The following is a 24,795-nucleotide window of genomic DNA, read 5'->3' as shown; positions in this document are numbered from 1 at the left end:
TACGTCGGATGACCTTGTAGGGTCCGAAATAGCGTCGCAGCAGCTTCTCACTGAGTCCTCGCCGGCGTATCGGGGTCCATACCCAAACACGGTCGCCGGGCTGGTACTCGACGAAGCGTCGTCGGAGGTTGTAGTGTCGGCTGTCGGTACGCTGCTGGGTCTTGATCCGTAGGCGGGCGAGCTGTCGGGCTTCTTCGGCGCGCTGGAGATAGGTAGCGACGTCAAGATTCTCCTCGTCAGTGACGTGCGGCAGCATGGCGTCGAGCGTCGTCGTCGGGTTCCTGCTGTAAACCAACTTGAATGGCGTGATCTGTGTTGTTTCTTGCACCGCCGTGTTGTAGGCGAAGGTGACATACGGCAGGACCGCGTCCCACGTCTTGTGCTCGACGTCGGCTAGCATGTCGGCGAGGGTCTTGTTCAGGCGCTCCGTGAGACCATTCGTCTGCGGATGGTAGGCAGTTGTCCTCCTGTGGCTCGTCTGGCTGTACTGCAGAATGGCTTCGGTGAGCTCTGCTGTAAAAGCCGTTCCTCTGTCGGTGATGAGGACTTCTGGGGCACCATGTCGCAGCAGGATGTTCTCGACGAAAAATTTCGCCACTTCGGCTGCGCTGCCTTTTGGTAGAGCTTTGGTTTCAGCAAAGCGGGTGAGATAGTCCGTCGCCACGATGATCCACTTATTCCTGGATGTTGACATCGGAAACGGCCCCAACAAATCCATGCCAATCTGCTGGAATGGTCGACGAGGAGGTTCGATCGGCTGTAGTAATCCTGCTGGTCTTGTCGGTGGTGTCTTGCGTCGTTGACAGTCTCTGCATGTCTTGACGTAACGGGCGACGTCGGCGGTCAGACGCGGCCAGTAATACTTTTCCTGTATCCTCGACAGCGTCCGGAAGAATCCGAGGTGCCCAGCCGTTGGATCGTCGTGTAGGGCGTGCAGTATTTCTGGACGGAGCGCTGACGGCACCACAAGAAGGTAGCTGGCGTGGACTGGTGAGAAGTTCTTCTTCACGAGTAGACTGTCTTGAAGCGTGAAGGAAGATAATCCGCGCTTAAATGCCCTAGGGACAACGTCGGTGTTCCCTTTCAAATACTCGACGAGGCCTTTTAGCTCCGGGTCTGCTCGTTGCTGTTTAGTGAAGTCTTCCGCGCTTATTATCCCAAGGAAGGCGTCGTCGTCCACGTCGTCTTGCGGCGGGGGATCGATTGGGGCGCGTGATAAGCAGTCGGCGTCGGAGTGTTTTCTTCCGGACTTGTATATTACCGTTACGTCATATTCTTGTAGTCTGAGGCTCCACCGCGCCAGCCGTCCTGAAGGGTCCTTTAAGTTAGCTAGCCAACACAACGCGTGGTGGTCGCTGACGACTTTGAATGGCCTGCCATAGAGGTAAGGGCGGAATTTAGCTGTAGCCCAAATGATGGCGAGGCATTCCTTTTCAGTCGTAGAATAATTGCTTTCCGCTTTTGACAGTGACCGGCTAGCATACGATATCACCCGTTCAAGTCCTTCTTTCCTCTGGACTAGGACGGCACCGAGGCCTAGGCTACTGGCGTCAGTGTGGATTTCAGTATCGGCGTCCTCGTCGAAGTGTGCAAGTACCGGCGACGACTGCATACGTCGTTTGAGTTCTTCAAATGCGTCGGCCTGCGGCGTTTCCCAATTGAACTCGACATCAGATTTCGTTAGATGTGTTAGCGGCTCCGCGATGCGCGAAAAGTCCTTGACAAAGCGCCTATAGTAGGCACACATGCCAAGGAATCTGCGCACTGCCTTCTTGTCGATTGGCTGCGGGAACTTTGCGATGGCAGCTGTCTTCTGCGGGTCGGGGCGCACTCCAGATTTGCTGATGACATGGCCTAGGAATAGAAGCTCATCGTAAGCGAAGCGACACTTTTCCGGCTTCAGGGTGAGCCCTGATGACTTGATGGCCTCTAATACTGTCGCAAGCCGCTTAAGGTGATCGTCGAAATTTCCGGCGAAGACGACGACGTCATCCAAGTAAACAAGACAGGTCTGCCACTTCAATCCTGCTAAAACCGTGTCCATCACGCGCTGGAACGTTGCAGGCGCCGAGCACAGTCCAAATGGCATAACCTTGAATTCATAGAGGCCGTCTGGCGTGATGAAGGCGGTCTTTTCGCGATCCCTTTCGTCGACTTCTATTTGCCAGTAGCCAGACTTGAGGTCCATCGATGAGAAGTATTTAGCATTGCAGAGCCGATCTAATGCGTCGTCTATCCGTGGGAGGGGGTATACGTCTTTCTTCGTGATTTTGTTCAGTCGACGATAATCGACACAGAAACGTAGGGTTCCGTCCTTTTTCTTCACTAAAACAACTGGAGACGCCCACGGGCTTTTCGACGGCTGGATGATGTCGTCGCGCAGCATTTCGTCGACTTGTTGTCTTATAGCTTCGCGTTCTCGCGTCGAAACTCGGTAAGGGCTCTGGCGTAGTGGTCGAGCGCTCTCTTCGGTGATTATGCGATGCTTTGCGACTGGTGGTTGTCGAATCCTTGATGACGTCGAAAAGCAGTCTTTGTATCGTCGAAGCAGACTTCTGAGCTGTTGCTGCTTAATCACGGGGAGACTTGGATTTATGTTGAAGTCTGGCTCGGGAACTGCGGTCGTCGGGGTAGATGCAACAGAATCCGAGAGGACAAAGGCATCGCTGGTTTCCTGTATTTCCTCGATGAATGCGATCGTCGTGCCCTTGTTGATGTGCTTGAACTCCTGGCTGAAGTTTGTCAGCAACACTCTCGTGTTTCCTCCATTCAGTCGAGCGATCCCTCTTGCGACGCAAATTTCACGTTCGAGTAGTAGACGTTGGTCGCCTTCGATGACGCCTTCTACGTCAGCGGGTGCTTCGGTGCCGACCGAAATAACGATGCTGGAGCGAGGCGGGATGCTCACTTGATCTTCGAGCACACTCAAGGCGTGGTGACTACAAGGGCTCTCCGATGGTATCGCTTGATCTTCCGACAGCGTTACTGACTGCGACTTCAGGTCGATGATTGCGCCGTGTTGGTTCAGGAAGTCCATGCCGAGAATGACGTCTCGTGAACACTGTTGCAGGATAACGAAGGTGGCAGGGTAAGTCCGGTCATGAATGGTAATTCTTGCCGTGCAGACTCCAGTCGGCGTAATGAGGTGTCCTCCAGCGGTCCGAATTTGGGGGCCCTCCCATACAGTCTTAACCTTCTTCAACTGGGCGGCGATGTGTCCACTCATTACGGAGTAATCGGCCCCTGTGTCGACTAAGGCAGTGACCTGCGTGGCCGTCGAGAAGCACGTCAAGGTCGGTGGTTCTTTGTCTGGCGTTGCAGTTAGGTCGTGGCGTCGGATCACGGCTGCGTCGTGTTGAACTGAAGCTGGAACGTCGCTTCGTGAAGTCGTCTTTCGTCGGTGTAGTCTTGGCTTCCTGACTTCGTCGGCACGGCGGCGTGTCGTCATTAGGTCGTCGAGATGGTTTCTTCGTCGTCTTCGTCGGCGGCGGAGGATCTTCGTCAGTTCGACGAACAGCAACCGCACCTCCATCGGTTGCTGCTTTTAGTTTTCCGGATATGGGCTCGCAGAGCGGCCCCGGGCTGGGCCGGTGTATGGTCGGTGCTGCGGCGACAGGTAGCGGCCTGGTGACGGCGAACGGGACGGTCGTCGAGGGCTCCACTGAGTAGCGGCGAGGTAGTCGGCGATGTCACGAGGGCGTTCACCTTCCCTCGGGCGCTGTGCGTTCACGGCGAAGCCTCGCAATCCCAGGTCGCGGTATGGGCATCGGCGGTACACGTGGCCGGCTTCGCCGCAGTGGTAGCAGAGCAGGGGGTGGTCGGGGGCGCGCCAAATGTCCGTCTTCCTCGCGTAAGTGCGCTGGGCGACGGGTGGACGTGCTGGCGGCGGCGGCGGTGGACGACGGAATTGTGGCGTTACAGGGCCCTGGCGTTGTCGCGGAGGGGGAGCTTGACGGCGTGCGACGGCGGCGTAAGTCATCGCTTCTGGCTGGGGCTGCGGTAATTGTGGTTGCACCTCAGGAACTCCTAGCGATCGGTGCACCTCTTCTTTCACGATGTCGGCGATCGAGGCCACTTGAGGCTGCGACGATGGCAAGACCTTGCGCAGTTCTTCGCGCACGATGGCCCTGATGGTCTCGCATAAATCGTCCGTGGCCAGTGATTGAATTCCGGAGTAGCTTGTTGGCTTGGTGCGTCGGTCAAATTGCCGGTTCCGCAATTCCAGTGTCTTCTCGATGCTCGTCGCCTCACGAAGAAACTCGTCGACGGTCTTCGGTGGGCTTCTTACCATACCGGCGAAAAGTTCCTCCTTTACACCACGCATCAGTAGACGTACTTTCTTCTCCTCGGACATTTCTGGGTCGGCGTGGCGGAACAGACGGCTCATTTCCTCAGTGAAAATCGTGATCGTCTCATTCGGCAGCTGTGCTCTTGTCTCCAGTAGAGCTTGGGCTCGCTCTTTTCGCACGATGCTTTGAAATGTTTGCAGGAAGCCGCTTCGGAAGAGGTCCCACGTCGTCAAGGTGGCTTCTCGATTCTCGAACCACGTCTTGGCGGCGTCCTCCAATGCGAAATAGACATGTCGTAGCTTGTCGTCGCTTGCCCAGTTGTTAAACGTAGCGACCCTCTCATACGTTTCCAGCCAGGTTTCCGGGTCCTCAAATGTGGAACCGCGGAACGTTGGTGGTTCCCTGGGCTGCTGCAGCACGATGGGGGACGCCGGGGCTGCCATTGCGGTTGCCTTGGCCACAATCTTCTTGGTCTTCTCAGGTAGAAGTCCGTGCTCCGGGGGCAGCTGTTGAAGACGGCGGCTTGCTCGGTGGTCCGGGACTACGTTGGTGTTCTGTTTGTGGTCTGGGCTGGGATCACGGCTTGTCGGGGGCGTCCTGTACATGGACGAAAAGCACCTCCACCAGATGTCACGGGGTAGTGACGGTGAAGAAAGAAGCAATACGGTGGAATACAAAACTAGCTTTTATTGGGCGAACCTGTGCCCACAAAAACAGGCTACACTTATGGCACAACGATAGCGGCGAACACGGTCGGCGATCGTCGGAAAACTGATTAGCGGGTCAAGCGCGTCGGCTTTTATAGATCAGTCGTCGAATGTTCCAGATTAACTGATGGGACCCGCGTGTCTTCTACAAAGTTCTACACCATTCGTGTCACGCGATGAAATCTGATAACACAAGGTTCGGCGACAACAGACACGCGGATAGAAGCGTCGATAACTTTCCAGAAACGTCGGATACATGCAGGCGCGTCCCTCGCTGTGCGATTACAGTTGTTAAGCGGCAAAACGTGGTTGCCCGATAAAGATAAGTACACGTGTCAATATGATAGCAATTATATGCACACTTCAGATCAATTTTCGCCGTTGCCATGAGGTTCTTCAAAAGTCCAAGTGAAGTGATATCAGATCACGCACGCGCGCCGTTTGCAGTGTGTGTGAGGAAACGTGTCGAAGGATAGCCGAGAAATATGATAGCGTCATGCGCACCGTCGAACCGCAAACCCAATGTTGGAGGTTACTTGATGAAGCGTGCGCTAGTCGAGAAATATGATAGCGTCATGCGCACCGCCGACCCGCATACCCAATGTTGGAGGTTACTTGATGAAGCGTGCGCTAGTCGAGAAATATGACAGCGTCATGCGCACCGCCGACCCGCATACCCAATGTTGGAGGTTACTTGATGAAGCGTGCGCTAGTCGAGAAATATGATAGCGGCATGCGCACCGCCGACCCGCATACCCAATGTTGGAGGTTACTTGATGAAGCGTGCGCTAGTCGAGAAATATGATAGCGTCATGCGCACCGCCGACCCGCATACCCAATGTTGGAGGTTACTTGATGAAGCGTGCGCTAGTCGAGAAATATGATAGCGTCATGCGCACCGCCGACCCGCATACCCAATGTTGGAGGTTACTTGATGAAGCGTGCGCTAGTCGAGAAATATGATAGCGTCATGCGCACCGCCGACCCGCATACCCAATGTTGGAGGTTACTTGATGAAGCGTGCGCTAGTCGAGAACTATGATAGCGTCATGCGCACCGCCGACCCGCATACCCAATGTTGGAGGTTACTTGATGAAGCGTGCGCTAGTCGAGAAATATGACAGCGTCATGCGCACCGCCGACCCGCATACCCAATGTTGGAGGTTACATGATGAAGCGTGCGCTAGTCGAGAACTATGATAGCGTCATGCGCACCGCCGACCCGCATACCCAATGTTGGAGGTTACTTGATGAAGCGTGCGCTAGTCGAGAAATATGACAGCGTCATGCGCACCGCCGACCCGCATACCCAATGTTGGAGGTTACTTGATGAAGCGTGCGCTAGTCGAGAAATATGATAGCGTCATGCGCACCGTCGACCCGCATACACAATGTTGGAGGTTACTTGATGAAGCGTGCGCTAGTCGAGAAATATGATAGCGTCATGCGCACCGTCGACCCGCATACCCAATGTTGGAGGTTACTTGATGAAGCGTGCGCTAGTCGAGAAATATGATAGCGTCATGCGCACCGCCGACCCGCATACCCAATGTTGGAGGTTACTTGATGAAGCGTGCGCTAGTCGAGAAATATGATAGCGTCATGCGCACCGCCGACCCGCATACCCAATGTTGGAGGTTACTTGATGAAGCGTGCGCTAGTCGAGAAATATGATAGCGTCATGCGTACCGCCGACCCGCATACCCAATGTTGGAGGTTACTTGATGAAGCGTGCGCTAGTCGAGAAATATGATAGCGTCATGCGCACCGCCGACCCGCATACCCAATGTTGGAGGTTACTTGATGAAGCGTGCGCTAGTCGAGAAATATGATAGCGTCATGCGCACCGCCGACCCGCATACCCAATGTTGGAGGTTACTTGATGAAGCGTGCGCTAGTCGAGAACTATGATAGCGTCATGCGCACCGCCGACCCGCATACCCAATGTTGGAGGTTACTTGATGAAGCGTGCTCTAGTCGAGAAATATGATAGCGCCATGCGCACCGCCGACCCGCATACCCAATGTTGGAGGTTACTTGATGAAGCGTGTGCTAGTCGAGAAATATGATAGCGTCATGCGCACCGTCGACCCGCATACCCAATGTTGGAGGTTACTTGATGAAGCGTGCGCTAGTCGAGAACTATGATAGCGTCATGCGCACCGCCGACCCGCATACCCAATGTTGGAGGTTACTTGATGAAGCGTGCGCTAGTCCGGATTCGGTGGGGCGATGTGGAGATGAGAGCACGGCAACATGAGCAAACGTGCGCTAGTGTGGGGGAGCGGTGAGGTGAGCGTTGGTCTCCCCCTCTACCCCAACCGTGGCTCTGTACGGCTGTACAGTAGGCCGAGCGCGTACACGGGCCACGAGGCGTAGAATGGAGGTAATCTGTGGCGGGTGGGAACGTAGGGTGTGCTGAGATACCTGGTTGCTTCATGTGCGCTGTCTTCCCGCTCAATTTGACTTGCAAGTCGCATAATCTCGATTGTCAGACACGCACTGAAGCGAGGCCAACGCGCTTCATCTGGCCCTTACTGTAAAGCAATTGTTTGCGGTCGTCCAGTGCGATCCGTTCATGTTTGGCTGTGCGCGCGTGACAGCGCGCGTGCTTGAAAATATATTTATTAAACAAATATTTACTGGAACTTTCACAGCCGGTGAAACTACTAACCTTGCTTCGTGTAGTTGTCTAATACTTTGGCATCACTATCAATTTTCATGTTTCGTGCGAAGCAGCGACAACTACACGAAGTAAGGTTCGTAGTTTCATATGTCGTGGATATTGCAGCAAACATTGACTTACTAATGAAATTCACAAGTATGGTGTCACGTACGTACTGTCAAACCCGAACAGATCTCACTCCGCGAGCACCAACACTTACTGTTACAATGAGGGCGGGATGAAGTGAGGCAGCCACAGTCAGCGCATTCCTATTTGTTCTGTTTCTAGCGTTAATGCGCGCTAGGCGGGCAAGAACACAGCACACATAAAACCATCAGCTATCTCTTGTCGCCCCCTTTGCACCCACCGGAAATTACCCCCAAAATGTGCGCGCGTGGCCGCGCCGAGCGCAGCCGCGGTCTCAGTACAAGGGACGCGTGATAACCTCCCTCTTCCCCTCCACTGCGCGCGCGAGAAGATGATACATCGAGCCATTACCTTTCTCGGCTCACACTCTCACGATTTCCCTCGGCCCTGCAGCAAACGCCGCGCGGTCGCCATCTTGTCATACTTCGATTTTTTTACAGAACCTAAGGGCGATGTCGACGATGTCGGTGGACGTTTTTCTGAAGTGCCCATATGATTACGATGGCAATAAAATAATTTCGAATACCTCTTTTTAAACACCTATATGCTTGCACGTGCAAGTGATCACTTTCTAGAGTCAAATAAAGAACAGCGTACTCACTTTTCCTCCATACTTTTGGCGTAAAGTATTTGCCCGAACAGGCCCATCGGCGCATCTGAAAAATACGAACACTCGTCAGGCGAACCGCCCGCCAGTCAACGCTCGCATCTTTCATACGCACACAGGGAGTTCTCTTCTGGGTTGTAGCTTGCGGAAAATTCAAAGTTGGAAACGACTGGAATCCTGTAAAAGGAAACAAAAGAAAATGAAATAAGCTTTTGGTCTCCCAGCATATCTAACGGCGGACACGCAAGGATTTCACATCATATAAGCGAGGAAACAGCTACAGTGACTCTAGGCTTTGAAGAATTCACCACCACCACCACGTAATAACATATACGCAGAGAAGCGGTTGGAATAGAGGGAACATAACTGCTGGTGGACTAGCCTCACCTCCCTGTAAGCTAGGAAGCAACATCACATACAAAATGCAATAGAAATTATAAACGTTAGACGAACAAAGGAACCCTCAGCATCTAAAGGAAGACTCACGCTTCAGAATGACGCATACTTTGGTTGCCCATTGTTTGCCTGTTTAAGTACCTGTTTTCTACGGGTATTTGTCTTGTTTATATACTATAAATGAATTATTGGGAAAGTACACAAAATCAATCACAATAAATATTAGTTGTCGGATGTAAAGAAACAATATTCTACAAATTCCTTGCGCACATGGTAAAAGCAACGATATGAACAATCTCCACAAAAAGTTTTATTGTTGCAATTAAGACACACGTTCTCAGCGTTATGTTTCCGATTTAGATCGGGGAAACTGTATTTCTGTCTAATTTAGCTTCTACTATTAGTAAACAAAGAGAAAAGAACATGACGTAAGATGAAGTTTATTGAAACGAGGTTACATCTACCGATTTAGCTTTCGGAATTTTATTATATTTAAATCGACCATCGTCTATTCGTGTTCCCCGTCCAGCGCGAAACCAGTTTGCCTCGTTTTCCGCGCCTCCACGTTGGGGTCATTGTCCCCTGCTCGCCTGATGGGGGCGGCACCACAGCCAATCGCAAAACCTGCTTTTACTTTAGAATAAAGCCAGTCGACTCTCCGTTCTCAACCTGTCAAAACGCGTATATTATTTGCCTTCTCTAAACAGTGCTCCCTACAAGTGGCGACCCAAGAAATGTATGTTTTTTTTTTATTCGAACGCTAGCCACAGACGACGCTGTACCTACTCCTGCTGACAGAGACGACGCTACGATTACGTCTCCTGTCATCGCCGCAGAGCTTAAGCTTCCCAGGTTTCGGCCCAACAATCCTCGAATTTGGTTCATGCAAGTACAGGCCCGTTTTAAACTCTGGCGCATCACTTCACAGACAGCAAAATACCTGCACGTCGTCGTCGCGCTATCGTCAGACTTCGCCGATGCCACAGACGACTTACTAGCAGGTACGCCTTCGGCCACAGCATACGACGACCTAAAATGCACGGTCCTGCAACGCCTCGAGCCATCGCAACAGAGTAGGCTCCAACAGCTCCTCTCCGGAGAACTCGGGGACCAACGACCGTCACAACTCCTGCACCTGTTGCGTCACTTGCTGGGTGGCCACTACGCAAACGAGAGCCAGCTTCCAATTTTGCGCGAGCTATTCTTGCGGCGCCTCTCACAGCCTGCATGCATGGTGCTCGCGAGTTCCGACGAGCTCGATCAGCTGGCTGCACTCGCTGATCGCATATGCGACTGCTCGTCTGTGGCACAGCTACATATCGCCACAACGAGAGTCTCTGAGCCAGGATACCGACTCTCGCACCTGGCGGAAACAGTCGACCTCCTTGCCAGTGCACTGGACAAGCTGACGACGGGTGGCATCATTGGTGACCAACTTCGGCGCAACCATTCGCCTTCACAGTGTCGCAGAGCCACTAGGGACTCACCACGCCAGTTGTGCTGATACCACCGTCGGTTTCGCGAACAAACAAGTCGCTGCATCGAGCCCCTTTCGTGAACGGGAAACGCGCCGGTCAATCGCTAACGGCGACATGCGATATCGGCCCTCGCGCAAGCCGTCTATTCTTCGTAGTCGACTGCATCACCAGCATTCACCTCATAGTCGACACCAGAGCCGAGCTGTCTAGCATACCTGCCACGGCCGCCGATCGCCAGGCGCCAAAGCTCACACCCACGGTCCGCGCAGTGAACAACACTGCGATCGCGTCGTACGACGTTCGCTCAATAACGTTAGACATTGGACTCCGGCGCTTGTACAGATGGGTGTTTATGATCGCTGACGTCAGTTTTGCCATACTGGGAGCAGACTTCCTCAGCCACTTCAACCTAGATGTGAGTGTTCGCGATCGGCGCTTAAAGGATAACGCCACATCCCTCGATGTATTTGACCGACACTCCAACCTCACCTCACGTGGCATCCGTACGTTTCGATCGTCTCAACGTCAAGAAACTTGCCAAGTACCCGCTACACGCGAACACTCGAAACGATGCGCTGCCCGTTAAACCCAAGGTGACGCATCATGTATATATCCCAGGCAGCACACCAGCAATGGTCCAAGCTTGGCCCATTTCTGTCAGAAATTGGTACCAATCCTCAACCAATGTTAGCATATTGGCAAAGCGCAAACCAATGCAGTGTTGGCCCTGAGTTAAAGCCAAGACTGGACGAATATTATGCCAATGCAGCAGCGATTGTGCTGCTAGCGTAGTACTAGTGTTGAGCCATATCGCTGCCATTGTTAATCCCAGTTTTGAGCCAATGTCCTTTGCATGACGAATATTGTAAATACGCTGGCTCTAGAATATGCAGCCATTTTTACCGCGAACCTTTCGCTAGCGTAATTTTTTATAGCAATTGTCCCCATACTGTCTGCCTCAGTAGTAGCTAGGAAAGCTCGACAGAAAGATGTTATGTCAAGAAGCATAAGTCCTTTATACATGCAAATAATAATAGAAGAATGCTGCAATTCACTTTTATGACAATTTATTTACGAATAAATTTGCACGAACACGCATTTTCCGTGGTCCTAAATGGGTGACCCTCGGTTATGTTCAAAAAGTTTATTTACAGCCAGGCGCCAAAGAGCCAGTTTTCTGGAAGCTATGTGGATGGTGGTGGATCAGGCAGGACCATGAGGATAGGAATTAGGCAAGGTGACAAGGATGGTGGGCTGGCCACTGCTTTCAGGGCAGGAAGCTAACGTCGGTAGGCAGGCTGGTCAGTGCTTGAATGTCGGCGGGCTGGTCAGGCCCCCGAGGACCACGTTAACGTGGCGGTTTCGTTGAATTTGGTATAATTTCCTTGCTTCACCCTCACCTGGAGGAGGTGCTTGCACGGGAAAATAAAAAGAAACATTATCAGAGATGCTGGTATGACGAAGGTATGTGGCAATGTTTTCATGCTGATAAATGGCCACACAGCAAGAAGCCTGAGCAGAGAGTTTGAAGGGGCGAGTCAAGAAATATTGCTGCAAGAGATTTGTGAGGTAACACGCTTTAATATTTCAGCATATACGACATATTTCGTAGAAGGTGTAACAGAAAATGTTTAGAACACAAACTTAATATGTGCAGGATCCGTCCGCCTTGTTTACACCTCACACCTAGTCAGCGTAGCACTTTCTAATTAAAGAATTGCATCAAAACCTACTAGAGCACAAAAAGCCTAACTTCAAGTACTCTAGATATAATGCGGCCCTCGTGCAAAATTTTTATGGTAAATGCGAGATGTTACGTCAGGAAACCCTAGCAAAAATAGTAATTTATTATACGGAAAGAAAAAAAATACGGCCTGTGTGCTTGAAGGAGATTATGCTTGACCTAGAACAGTAAGAAGCGCAGTTTCTCGGCATTACTAGCAAGATCAGGCAGCGTACATGGCATGACAAAATAAAAATCCTGGAATTTGGGCGAAATTCACAAACAGATTTACCCGTGTTCTACTCTGGGCACTAGCCAAAGGCTGTGATTAAAAGGAGCTAGGTAATTACAGGCACTCTACATTAACCAGGGCTGTTTCACTAATATATATACCGTGTTTATAACATTAATCCTAAACCATCACAAAATAATTGTCAATTCAGCTCACAGCGTTGCTGCTCAGCAAAAGTTGATGCATCTACACGAGCAATTTATCAGCACTTAAATTTCCATGTGCAAGAAATAAATAAGACAGCACCTTTCAGTGGCTCTTTCGGCTGTGCGCTCATTTACTGCGATAGCAGCATTTTCCAGCAGTGAAGACCACCATTTCATTTTAGATTGCCTGCTTATTCCTGAAATAATTGCGTTCTTCCTCTACAGGGAACTTGACAACGATCTAGCGGTTATATGAAAATGTACTCATTTAAATAAAGGGTATTGAAAAATACGTATTATGCCATTTCAAATGTAAGCAGTCTACACAGAAAACTGCTTTAAATTTCTAGTCAGCCTAAATATATAATCGCACATCAACGCCCCAAGGTTATAGCAGGGAAACTCAATAAAACGTTGTAATCACCAACACACACTGTTCTTTGTGCCGTCCCAAACTGATGCAGGGCTGAGCATGAATGGAAAAAAATCAACATTAAGGACGCGGCGAAACTATGAGAAATGTTAGAACTTCAACGGTAATATACACAGAAATCATGGATTTAAAGCGAAAAGAGTAAGCACTTAAGCGAAAAGAGAAAGCACTTGAGTAGCTGGACGTAATTTTAAAGGCAAGATCCTGCCTTTAAAATGGGCTAAATTTCAGGATACTCGAGTATCCTGAAATTTAGCCCATTGAAAGTACCTTGCTTGTAATAGAAACAACTCAATGCTCCGTTCTCCAATTCACTTCTTCTGGCTGCTTATAAAACTTATGCGCGAAAAAAATGCACTCACCATTGTAAGATGGACGCTTCTGTGTATCCGAGTTCATACCACATGGAAGACGGTGGCCACCAGGGCCGACTTTCTTCAACTTGTTCTTTTGCCTATACGCTCCTGACAGTGGAGTTTCCCGGCGACGGCCGCGCCACCTGTAGCGTCGAAAGCGCAACTCTGGTACTGATCAAACTTCAGTCGACGGCGTAGTGGCGTACGTGTGGTTGTTATGACCGCGTGTGATTCGAAATTTCTGAACCACGTGCGCCACCGTCCTGCGAGTAAACGTTCCCATACCGCTTTTTTTACGATGGCAATGTGCAAGACATCGAAAACAGCCCAGGAAGAAAAGCGTGGGGACGGCGGTACTGCTGCGTCAAAGGCTGTAACGGCCGTGCAGGACCGCCTGCTCTCCGACTCTACAGATTTCCTGGCCGGCCGTGGTTTTGTGCTCGCGCTTCCTTCCTGGAGGATCGCACTAGAAATTATTGTAGTCAGTAGACTGAAGTTCTTGGTCAAGAAAGAATCTTGCCGCACAGCCGGCTTACATATTTTAGCAAATTCTCCACATCTTTTAGAGCTATTTATTTTCCTGTATACGAGGCCTACTGCGTGGTGGCTGCAGGTGTTCTGGCTTGCATGAGTCGCTCAGCACTTCACGCTGTGTTGCCGGATACGGTCACCCGAGTCTTGGCGACCGGAGCGGCCCAAGCTTCGTCTTGCCGGTACCTCGGCAGTCGTAAACAAAGTACTGCGGTTGCTTGTCAGAACATAGCAGTCTGATAAAATTTTTGTGCAAGTTGTTTAAAAGAGCCTTTTAGTAATTCTAAACGATATGGCGCCTATCATTCCTGCCCAATGAGGCTTTGCAAGCGTGTCAAAACAGCACCACGGAAGGACACGTTTTGTCTACGGCACGGGTCTACGGTAACTCAAATGGTTGGATAAGAACACCTATGGTTTAGTTTGTAGCAATTGGTACGAATGGGTGCATGTCCGATTTTCCCTTCTTTAATTACTTCTCTCCACCTTGCGGGTTTCCGCGGAACTATTACGTCAAACTCATGCCTTTGCCTCGTGTTGTCCAGAAATTCGACTTAGCCCTGCCATCAGCTAGCTGCCTGGTTAGCTCAAATGGTAGAGCGGCTGCCCCGGAAAGGCGGTGGTCGCGGGTTCGAGTCCCTGACCAGGACGAATTTTTCTTCAACTTTGAGGCTTTTCTTTCGAGGAACCTGTTTGGGTTTCCTTTGTAGCAATTGCTACGAACAGGTGGATGTCTGATTTTCCCTTCTTTACCTACGCATAACGTATAATAAGCTCTGCCATGCCTGCACACTCCATTGAGCTGCTTGATCAAAGCATAATATGATATTTGAGTGTACTCAGGCTAGAGATACGCTGAAGTTGTGTTAGCCTTGGTGGAAGTGACACTTCTCATGATTCAGTTCTTATAATATGACTAATAAAAATATCGGGGCCCTCGGTTAACTTCCTTTCTTCTCGTTTACTTCGCCAGCAAAGTCACAACGGCGGTTTCTTTCACGCTGTGAACGTGCCCGGCAGCATAGAGCTCTTCCCCTTTACGACGAATGGCAGGGCATATCCGACCGTCTAAAGTTAAGATTGGTCTGAAACCACACAGCAAAACTTGCGCCATTTAAATCATTTCAAAACAAGCATGAACAAGAGATCACGTTGGCAGATCCGCGTGGGCAGCGTGAGTCGCGTGGTCCGTCAGTGTCAGTTTTGACGGAAGGTGCCGCAAGAGGCGCTGACGAGCGCTGCTCGGACGCGCCGCCTGGGCAGTGTCAGGAGCGTATAATTATTTTAAAACTCACAAAAATCCGTGGCCACTTTGCTGCGTATTTCAAGATGTAGGCTTCTCAGTAGGAATGACGACCACAAAGGAGCATTTTTTCACGACAGCAGTGCGCTGACAAGAACGGACAAGACTGCAAGCACTCACGCCACTCAGTCGGTGCACTCAGCTATGCATAGAAGCAAAGGGTACAAGGAAAGGGAGAACGAAGAGAACGGTGTAAACGCCACACTCTCCCCCGCAGGACCTAGCCCGACCGCGTTTATTGGGCGGCAGCGACGGAGGGAGACAAGAGGGACAATAGTGACCCCGCCGCATTCCCGTGTGCCTGCGAGCGCAGTCAATTCGACACAGCAGCAAGCAGCTATCTGAGCGCTTGATTGATAGCACTGACCACGCTCCAGTGGGTGCGTGGGGGAGAGGGAGGTGGGGGTTGAAGGAAGGAAAGTTAAGCCAAAAAGAAAGTGGAATGCGCTGTGCCAAAGACAGGCAAAGACGAGAGGTGTTGACACGGAAAAGCGCAAACTTTCAACTAATTTTTCTTTCTGTCAGGGGCATCCATACAAGGCGCTTACTACAGATGCACGAGACAAGCAAATCTATTACAATAGGAGCATGATGATTATATCACCGCAGCATGCCATGCATGGTAAACAAAGAAGAGAGAAGCTTCACTACTACATATCGCTCCATCTCGAGGCAACACAAACGGTTCCATCAGCTCTGTGGCACTGTCATTCTCGATTGTCCTCGGAACCCTGATCCTCTAAAGCCACGAAGCGTACATGCAAAATATGCAATGTGCAGGCAAATGCGCAATACCGTTGGTTCTTATGGAAAGCTCATATCCCATGCACGATAAATAAAGCAGTGGCTAGTTTGCCCTATATACGACTTCCCCTGCTCGCTACGTTGTATATTGGCTTTTCTCTTTAGGGGGCCGCATTTGGGTGAAGGTGAAGTGCAAAAACGGTCGTGTACCATGCATGGGTTTGACGTGGAAGAACCCAGGTGGTTAGGATGAATCCTGGCAGTCGGGGCGACTAGTCAGGGCATGGCAGGCGAGGCGCGACTAGTCGCTCCTCCACGATGTTGAGCTTCGGAAGATTATGAGGTTCCTGGGAAACGTTCGGCTGGATTGTAGCCACGTCGGCGGCGGACGTTCTCGGCCTCCTGGTACTCTGGGACCTGGCGGGCGCACGGCATTCGTTTGGCGTAAGCAGCCCGCTCGTCGTCGGTTCTTGTGGCCCGCCGTCGCCGTACATATTCCCGTTGCTGCTGCCGCCAACTATCTAGACTGGCACGCTGTTCTAGGTCCGTGAGAGAACAGCTACTCGATGGGCCTGAACCGTCAGCCCATTCGCACTTCTCCTCTTGTTGCCGGTACTTCAGGGCACGTTCTGCTTCGGAGCGAACGATACGTCTCCAGCCCATAGCGCGACCAAAGTACAACTGATAACGTCGCTAGCAAGATGACTACTTCAGGACAGAACGAAGCAGAGCTATTGGTGGATGCAGCATTACGTTCTACTCCTACGCGCCCGGCGTCGAGCGACGCTCGCCCGAGCACCGAGAACGTCCGACTATGAACGCTAAAGACGCATTCTACATGGCTCGATAGACGTGCGTAATTTTTTTCCAGAATCTAGCCGTGTCCACAAGAGCTCAAAGCACTGAACATGAACATTCTAGGCGATTGCTCAACGCTATCAAAGCATGTTGCTCAGTTTTGTCTGCAACAACAATCGTATTTTGCGTGTTTGCGTTTCCTTTGCTAAAAACGACGGCGCTCGCTAATTTACCAACAAGAATACTATGCCACGCTGATAACGCTCCTCCCGTTCGTGACCAGCGCGGAGGGAGGCAAAATAAAGGAGGGAGCATTATGTCGTGCAGCCAGCTTTGGCAAGTGAACGCTCCATGAAACCACACGCGACCGCTTGTCACGGAGCAAGAATAAAGATTTGCTGAGACGTCTGGTTCCCAGTAGCTACGCCAGTAGGTTTTATTCGGTGCGCTTGTTCACCTGCCCTGCCGTGGCTCTGCCTGCAGAGCGGGAACTTTAAAAGCAAGCGCGCACTTTGGCGTGGTATCACGTGTTGGGCCACCAGGTTTGGCTTCAATCACGTTGCCGGTATGCCCCCTCCGTTTTCCTTCCTCCGTGGTGACCTGGGAGTACCACGTGCGCATTGGTATAGAAAGGAAAATCTCGCAAGGTAGATCAGTGTTATTGTTGTAGGACAAAGGCCCCAAATGATGTAATCTGTCTTTAAAGTGTACTGAACAGAGAGCATATAATAGAAAGCTTTATATTAGGGGTCGAAAGCATCTTTCTTTGCCAGGGACCAAACTTCTCAGATAGTTTTGTTAGGACCCAAGTGGCTTCGGTACGCAAGTGGAACGCCATCAATTTGCGTCCGCTAATCTAAAACTCGCTAGTAAGAAGAAAAACTACACTCGCTACCGGAACTTTGTGCTACGACCGCAAACTATGACGACTTGAGAAGCACTAAACTTACATAGGACGTGGCTGCTTGGTTTTGAGTTCGCTCTTGGACGCATTAGCTCCGGTGAACATCGCCTTAATGAAATGTGTTATCGGATCTTGCTTGTAAAGGTCCGGTTTATACTGAAAGGGAGAAAAGAAAATCAGGCATAGCGAACTCAAACAGCTCAGCTCGTCAGTTCATACTTATACCTAGAAAATTACGCACCCGAAGCTGCCTTGTATACATACTTGGTTGTTGAGTTATTTCTACGCGAAGAACTTGAATGCCTATATGAGTTCGATTCAGCGCTTCTCCCATTTGCCTTTCACGCGAGAGTTACATTGCGGAAAGGTACACAGAACGATATGCAACGTTATGCGGGAGCATTGTGCAGGAAACGGTCGGACTGGTGATGACGCGTGTGGCTGAAGGATACCGCGAACTTTGCAATTGACCATGATTTGTTCAACTATGACTTGTTCAGATACAGGTGTGATCCACTAACTGCGGCCACTTATAAACCACGGTAGATTGCAGCAGGCACAATCAAGAGAGCAAGAACTTAAGAGTGTTACTTTCGGTTCCACGTATACGAATCTGTATTGAAGGAACTCGTCTGAGAAGCGACTGCACATACAATAGTCACGGGTTTTACGTCAGGATTATGAACGTGGAAAAACATCACCACCAATTCTTGGAAAGTATGAATATTACAAGCAAGATTATCTGTTGATATAAGAACATACATCAATACGGCGATCTTGCGATGCATACATGCAATTTTAACAGATGAGGCGCACATGATTTGCACAATTTGCTGCCACATTTCAAGATGCCCTCCAAGTTATATTATGCTCTCCCAATTGACGTAGCAATTATGCAAATTACTAATAGATCTTCAGTCGCTCGGCCATTCACCACAAAAGCGCACTGAGAAAAAAAATCTCGGTGACATTGGCTAAGTGCAAGTTCTCGGTTTTTCTCTTGCAAGCCAGATGTTGCAAGCCAGACACCTGTTTAATTTCAAATTGACCACTGCGGCAGCACCTTTAAGTGATGGTATAGTGCAGGATCATGCACAGCAGCTCCCCGTCCGTGTTGCAAGGCGAATTTTGCGAAGGATTAAGGTTTGGCACTCGAAGAAACCGAATTTAAGGAGTGACAGCTAGTAAACAGAAAATGAGCACAGCCATGCGTTCAAGGTATTGCAGTGCTGTGCACAACACTGAAAGACCGATTTCTTTGTGTGTAATGTCAGGTTTCTCGTGTGATGAATAATAAACATGGAACACTTGTCAGAAGGAACGTTGAAGAATCGACATTTGGGCGAGTTGGTACTGGTTGAACATCTTGAACGGGCAGCGCAAGACGACGAAGGCAAAAGGCAGGAAACACAAAGGACAGCGCTGAACCGACAACTAATTTTATTAGAAGGCGCACATAAAACTCATGTAGTACAACAACATTAGATGTCAGAGCATATAGGGCTCGCTAAAGGGTAATGCCTACTCACATGTCACGCGGCATTGCTCTCAGCATGGGTGTACCACCATCTATGAAGACACCGCAATACTTTCCGCGCATAGCAATCAGAATACGAGGGAGATTATTGAGGCCTACTATAGCAGGACAACATGATCGCTTTGTGTAAGCATGCCATCATTAAATTTGTATGATGGTGAATTTGAATATATAAACAGCCTCATAGTGTAGCATTAGATTACAGGGTTTTGCGTTTTTGCCTGCGCACTGATAATGACGCCATCGGTGGGAGAGCATGTGGGTATGGGTTGCAGTACGCAAAAATTTGTACACCTTATAATAAAGTTAGTTTTGCGTGCAGCACTGTCCTGTGTGTTTCCTGCCTTTTGTCTTCGTCGTCTTGCGCTGCCCCTTCAAGGTGTTCAAGAATAAACGTTACTGAGTGAGCTGTCTGTATACATATCCTTATACGTATATATGTCAACACACCGCAAGTGGCATACTCGCGTTGTCAAGTGCTCGCGTTAACGCACCTACGTGCGCGACATCGCCTCGTCTCGGTTATCACCATCCCATTTTATACTGCCTCAAAAGCGATGTCTCGTAGTTCTCTTTCTGGGTTTTGGCAGCGACTATTTTCGCACATGCAATATTTCTAGCACATCTTCTACATCACGCAGCCATCACAACACCGTTACTTTATCAAAAACTCGCCCCGCTGCGGTGTGGCAGCTTTTTTGCCCTCCGTATCACCGGAGACTAGAATGACTTGCCAAGAAAAAAACTTGCGCTGATGAGCGATCCAATATACCCCTAAACTGCCTCATCGTAGAAATTACGAGCAGTGGCAAAAGAAAGAACATCGACATTTCGTGTTCTACCACTGCTAATTACTTCAAGCCTTCATTTTCCCGCGATCTATTCACTTGTTTGGACTCACCCCTGTAGCATTCTCAACGTTCATTCTGCCCTTTACCTGCCCGCACCTTTGTGATATCAATTAATTGATCCCTCGGTGTACGAAAAGAAATCGGTGAATTCGGCTGAAGTATAGTGTGAAAAGGGGTGAGTTGATCTTTTCCCCTCACCTTTATTTTGCTTGTCGCTCGAACGTAAACGAACATAAGACTTGCTGAGCTGATGGTAAGATGCCAAGGATATTCTCATTGTGTGCCACCTATAGGCTGAGGCACAGGTCATGCAGAGGCACAAGGCGTGCAGGGGCACAAGTCTACCGGTGCCCACTTGTCATATGAACCACCTCTAGTGAGGAAGTCACAAGGTCAAGGTGCGATTCCTAATAGCGCTAGGTAGGCGGCCGCTGCGAGGTGGTGAAACTGACGCGTCGGTAGGTCGTTGGTAGGTTTTCATCTGCGACGACGCATTGAGTCTGGAGGAAATCGGGCTTAAGCCTGTCCAGATAGACACTGTCTCTCTGTCCGTTGAGGATGAGGACGAAGTGCTTAGGACAGCGCTTGATGACCTTAAAGGCTCCATCATAAGGTGGCCGTAGCAGTGGTCGGACCACATCAGGCCGCACTAAGAGGTGCGTGCAGTCGCCGAGAGAATGACTGATGAAGCAGTGTCGTGAATGCGGACAGATCTGAAAACATGAAGCGGCGTTCATGACAATCCTGAGGCGACTGGCGCAGTCTCGTGACTGGCATGAATGATGAACCTGTTGAAGTATCAAAGAATTGGCAATTAAGGGTCGTGCCCAACGCTGCACACCAGGAAGCGCCTGTCCTTATCGCACTACGAAGATCGAGCAAAATGATAGGTAGGCACTCTTGCAAGGTACGCGTATCGATGGTTGGAAAGCCATTGACGAGGTTTTGAGCTGGCAGTGGAATCGCAACACCCTGCCTTTAGACATCGAGTAGTATGCCGTTGTCGTCACATGCACTAAGCAGCCGGAATAAAGTACGACAAGCGACAGTCAAACTGACGACAACGATCGGTGGTAATCATCGTTGGACTTCCGTAGAGGATAATCCACAATTGGATGAGTGCGCGGGGGAATGACTCTGCCGTGATGCCGCTGAGTGATAGTGCTTCGGGCCATCGCGTGAAACAGTCGATACATGTGAGCGTACATGTCGATATGTGAGCATAGGCAAACTAGGTCAACGTGCACGGGTCTGAAGCGCGAATCGTGAGGCCTGAAAGCATCAGAGGGAGTAAAAGTGTACCGCTGAACTTTGGTTTGCTGGCACTTGAGACATGCATGCTACCCGCGGCGGACATCAACTTTCGTGCATGGCCAAAGGTTTCATGTCGTGATGAGGTGCTCAGTCACACGGCTGCCACGGTGCAACAAAGAATGTAAAGCATCAAAGACGCTCCGACGAAATGATGCTGGAACGCAGTCGCAAAGACAATCGGTAGCGGTGCCGCAAGATGAAGCGAACCACGCAGCCGGGAAGTAGCACGTCTTCGAATGCAAGAGCTGTTTTAATGTCGAAGAGCCTGCAAATCGCTGTCCTCTGTTGCGCTGTAGCCATGGCTGCGAAATCCACAAGTGGACGCTCGTTAATAGCCGTATTGGTTTGTGCCAATGACAGCGTATTATCAATGGGTTTATCCGTGCCACGAACGCGCTGAATATTACTTGTAAATTCGGAAATCTAGGCGAGTTGGTGGATCTCACGGGTCGTGTTGAAAGAGGTGGAAGCAATCGAAGCGTACGTGAGCTGGTCGAGGTCGGTAAGGATGCGAAATTTGCGACTTTCGAGTAATTGGCGGAAATGTTTCACTACCATGTAGGCCGCCAGCAGTTCGCGACCGAAGGTGCTGTAACGGCGCTCAGGTGGTGCTAGCTTCCGTGAAAGTAAAGAGCGGATTCCGAACTTCGTCCACCAACTGCCGCAGTACTGCACCCACAGCAACATCCGAGGCGTCAACCGTGTGTGACGTAAGGGCTCCGTGTTTGGATAAGCTAGGAGGATTGCGTTGGCGAGAGCCACCTTGATGGAGCTGAAGGCTGCCTCGGCGATGTCCAGGAGATAGCTGCGTTCGACTTGGACCGGACAGAAGGGAATGAAGCGAGTGCAAGAAGGATGCGCAGTTTGGAATGAACCGTTCGAAGTAGTTGGCGAGGGCGAAAAATTCCCACGGTTTCCTCGTAGTCGAGGGACGTGGAAACTAGCTGATGGCCTCCATACGAGCCGAGGCAGGGGAGATTCCACGAAAACCCACACGATGACCCAGGAAGTCAAATGCACCAACCCCGAATTCGCTTTCGGTCCATCCGCCACAACTCTATTTTCGGAGCCGCTCAACAACTTGAGAAAGGTGACCTTCGTGGGCGTCTGCTGATTTGCTCAAAATAAGCATATCGTTGATGTATGTGAAAGAGCAGGCAAATCACGCAGCACTTGGTCGATGAACCGTTGAAATGTTTGAGGGGCGTTTTGCAGACCGAAGGGCATGCGTGGGTATTCAAACATACCAAAAGGTGTTAGATAGTGATCTTCAGCACGTGAGAAGTTTGTAGAGGTATTTCGTGGTATGCTTTCACCAAGTAAATTTGTTGAAAATGACGCAGCCCTGCAGAAAAGAAGTGATATATAGTGTGTGGTATCAGATAGCGCTCCGGTATCGTCACCTTGTCAAGTGCGTGGTAATCACAGCATGGTACCCAGCCACCGGTGGGTTTGGGGATGATGTGGATGGGGCAACGACACGGGATCAGATGAGAGGCGGACATATCCGAGATCAAGCAATGTTTGAAGTTTTGTCACGGGATCTTGTAGGGAGCAAGGGGGAGACGACGAAGACGTTCTTAAACGGGCGCTCCCACTGGTGCAATGTGATGCGTGACGTTGTGACATACTCAGTCTTTAAAAGAAGGGGCCCAGAAGAGGTCAGCGAATTCTTGTAGAGACGTGGACCACAGTGGGGAGACTTCGGCATGAGCTTGTGCAAGACGTAAGGGTGATAAGTGACGTTTCACCTTAAACCGTCACACTCCTCTCGATATATCGGAGTCCAGGTGACAGCTTTGTCGGAGGTCTACAAAAACTTTAGTGTGCCATAGAAAATCCGAACCAATGCTTCCCATGATGATTAGGGAAATCCAGTGGAATGTCCGTCGCAAGCCAAAGTCAACCGTTGAAGGCTTCTGACCATTGGTCTGATGGTGTAACCATTGACAGCAGTAAGAGCCGGCGTGGTGTGGCAGAGTCGGACCTCTTCTAGCGTAGGCAGGATTACGCATGCCTCAGCGCCTTTGTCGACGTGGTATCGAACCTGGGTGATCTGGTCAGTGACGTAGAACAGGCGGATCGACATTCGGCCTGTAGCGCTGGCCTGCATTCAGTGCATAGCCTGCGCATTTCCCGGAAAGGTACAACGGCGGCGACACTTGCGAGCGCCATCACCGCAACGATCGTGGTGCTAGCGTACCTTGCGAGGCACACTCGGGGATCTGCTTCAATTCGGGCTGTGTAATCGGGGTCGTGGCGGGCTGCGATGTCCGTCACATCTCAGCTCGCTGGTCAGCTGGTCGACTTTACGGGTGCACAGCTCGTTAGCGTCGAGGAGACGTTCCAAGCGCTCGCTATGCCCCGACGACCCAAGAACAGAAGGCGCAGGCGGTTTCTCAATGGCACAGACTATGCAATGACGTTCATGACCTTGTCGGCCATTTGTGCTAATGAGTCGAGGGATTCCGAAGAGCAATCATTCAAGGTTATGAGCACCTGCTGCCGCAGTTGCTGCAGGAAGAGCTCGCGGAGAACCGATGTGTTTAGTCAAGCGCTGCGAAATTCGATTAAATGCATCACGCGACGCAGAAGATCCATTGGTTTGCGTTCAACGTCTTTTTTCCGAGGTGAGCACTTGCTGCAACCGACGCTGTTAAGTCTTGGTTGCGCGGCATATGTGCCGGTCGCCAGCAGGCGGAGAGCGCAGAATATCTCTGACAATAGCAATAACAGAAGGTGCAACTGCACTGATAACGCGGCTGTAATTTACTGTTCGCGACATCACGCGGTGTCAGCGGGAAAGCGGCTTAACGCTGAAGAACCGGAGTGTACCGCACGACGGCTGGGACTATGAGAACTTAAGCGCACCGTCGACGGGGTCTGGTATCGTAGCGTTCGGCGTGGCCGCATTGTCAGAGTCGGTTTGCATGTCCTGCTGGAGTGGGTAGGCATCGAAGCATGATCAGGTCGACACCGACGAGAAATTTCGTGAATGTATGCTGCGAGTCTCGAGAGAAAGTGTGATTGTGAAAAGGAAGAAGGGCTATTTTCTGCAGAGAGGGACGAGGACGTGGCGCGTTGCTGTGCGGCATTCGGGGCTCATCACTCTTGGGTTGCTTGCTTTGAGACGTTACGTGTCGAGAAGTGCCCGAGGTCACTATTTGTGGAAAGGCGTGAGGTGATCTGTTTCCGATATCTTTATTTTAGTGATCACTCGAATGTAGGCGACCACGAGACCCGGTGCGCTGATGTCAAGATGACCTGTATTTTCTCCTTGGCAGCCCCCTAGCTCGAGCCCGGGGAGCATGCGGAGGCGCAATCTTGTCTTCCTAGATCCCGTGCCTACACATATGTCTTTTCACAATGATGGCCTGCGGACAGATCATTAGCCAGCTGCAGATCGCATAGTTATTTTTTCAGCTTTAATTACGGGCATCAATTTACGCACTTCCATTTTGATGAGGCAAATAATGTTAGATTACCAACACGGCTTCACGTATGCCAGGCAATATTGTGTTGGGCATTTGTCACACCACTTTACGACACATTTGGAGTTCTCGCGGTGCTCTTT

The 24,795-nt window shown here is 50.5% G+C and overlaps 1 protein-coding gene across 1 annotated transcript in view; it reads right to left on the bottom strand.

Annotated features, from left to right (window-relative positions):
• The window catches only part of LOC126540135 (endothelin-converting enzyme 1-like), a 78,844-nt gene that overhangs the window by 39,624 nt on the left and 14,425 nt on the right, over positions 1-24,795 (bottom strand). The window contains exons 5-7 of the mRNA XM_055075887.2: positions 17,566-17,675; positions 8,531-8,592; positions 8,410-8,464 (exon numbers count right to left, since the gene is read on the bottom strand). Of these exons, the coding sequence (XP_054931862.2) occupies positions 8,410-8,464; positions 8,531-8,592; positions 17,566-17,675 (227 nt within the window). The remainder of the gene's footprint in view (positions 1-8,409; positions 8,465-8,530; positions 8,593-17,565; positions 17,676-24,795) is intronic.

Source organism: Dermacentor andersoni, chromosome 2, assembly GCF_023375885.2.
Source record: "Dermacentor andersoni chromosome 2, qqDerAnde1_hic_scaffold, whole genome shotgun sequence".
Classification (NCBI taxonomy): Eukaryota; Metazoa; Arthropoda; class Arachnida; order Ixodida; family Ixodidae; genus Dermacentor; species Dermacentor andersoni.
This window is presented reverse-complemented; position numbering and strand designations above follow the sequence as displayed.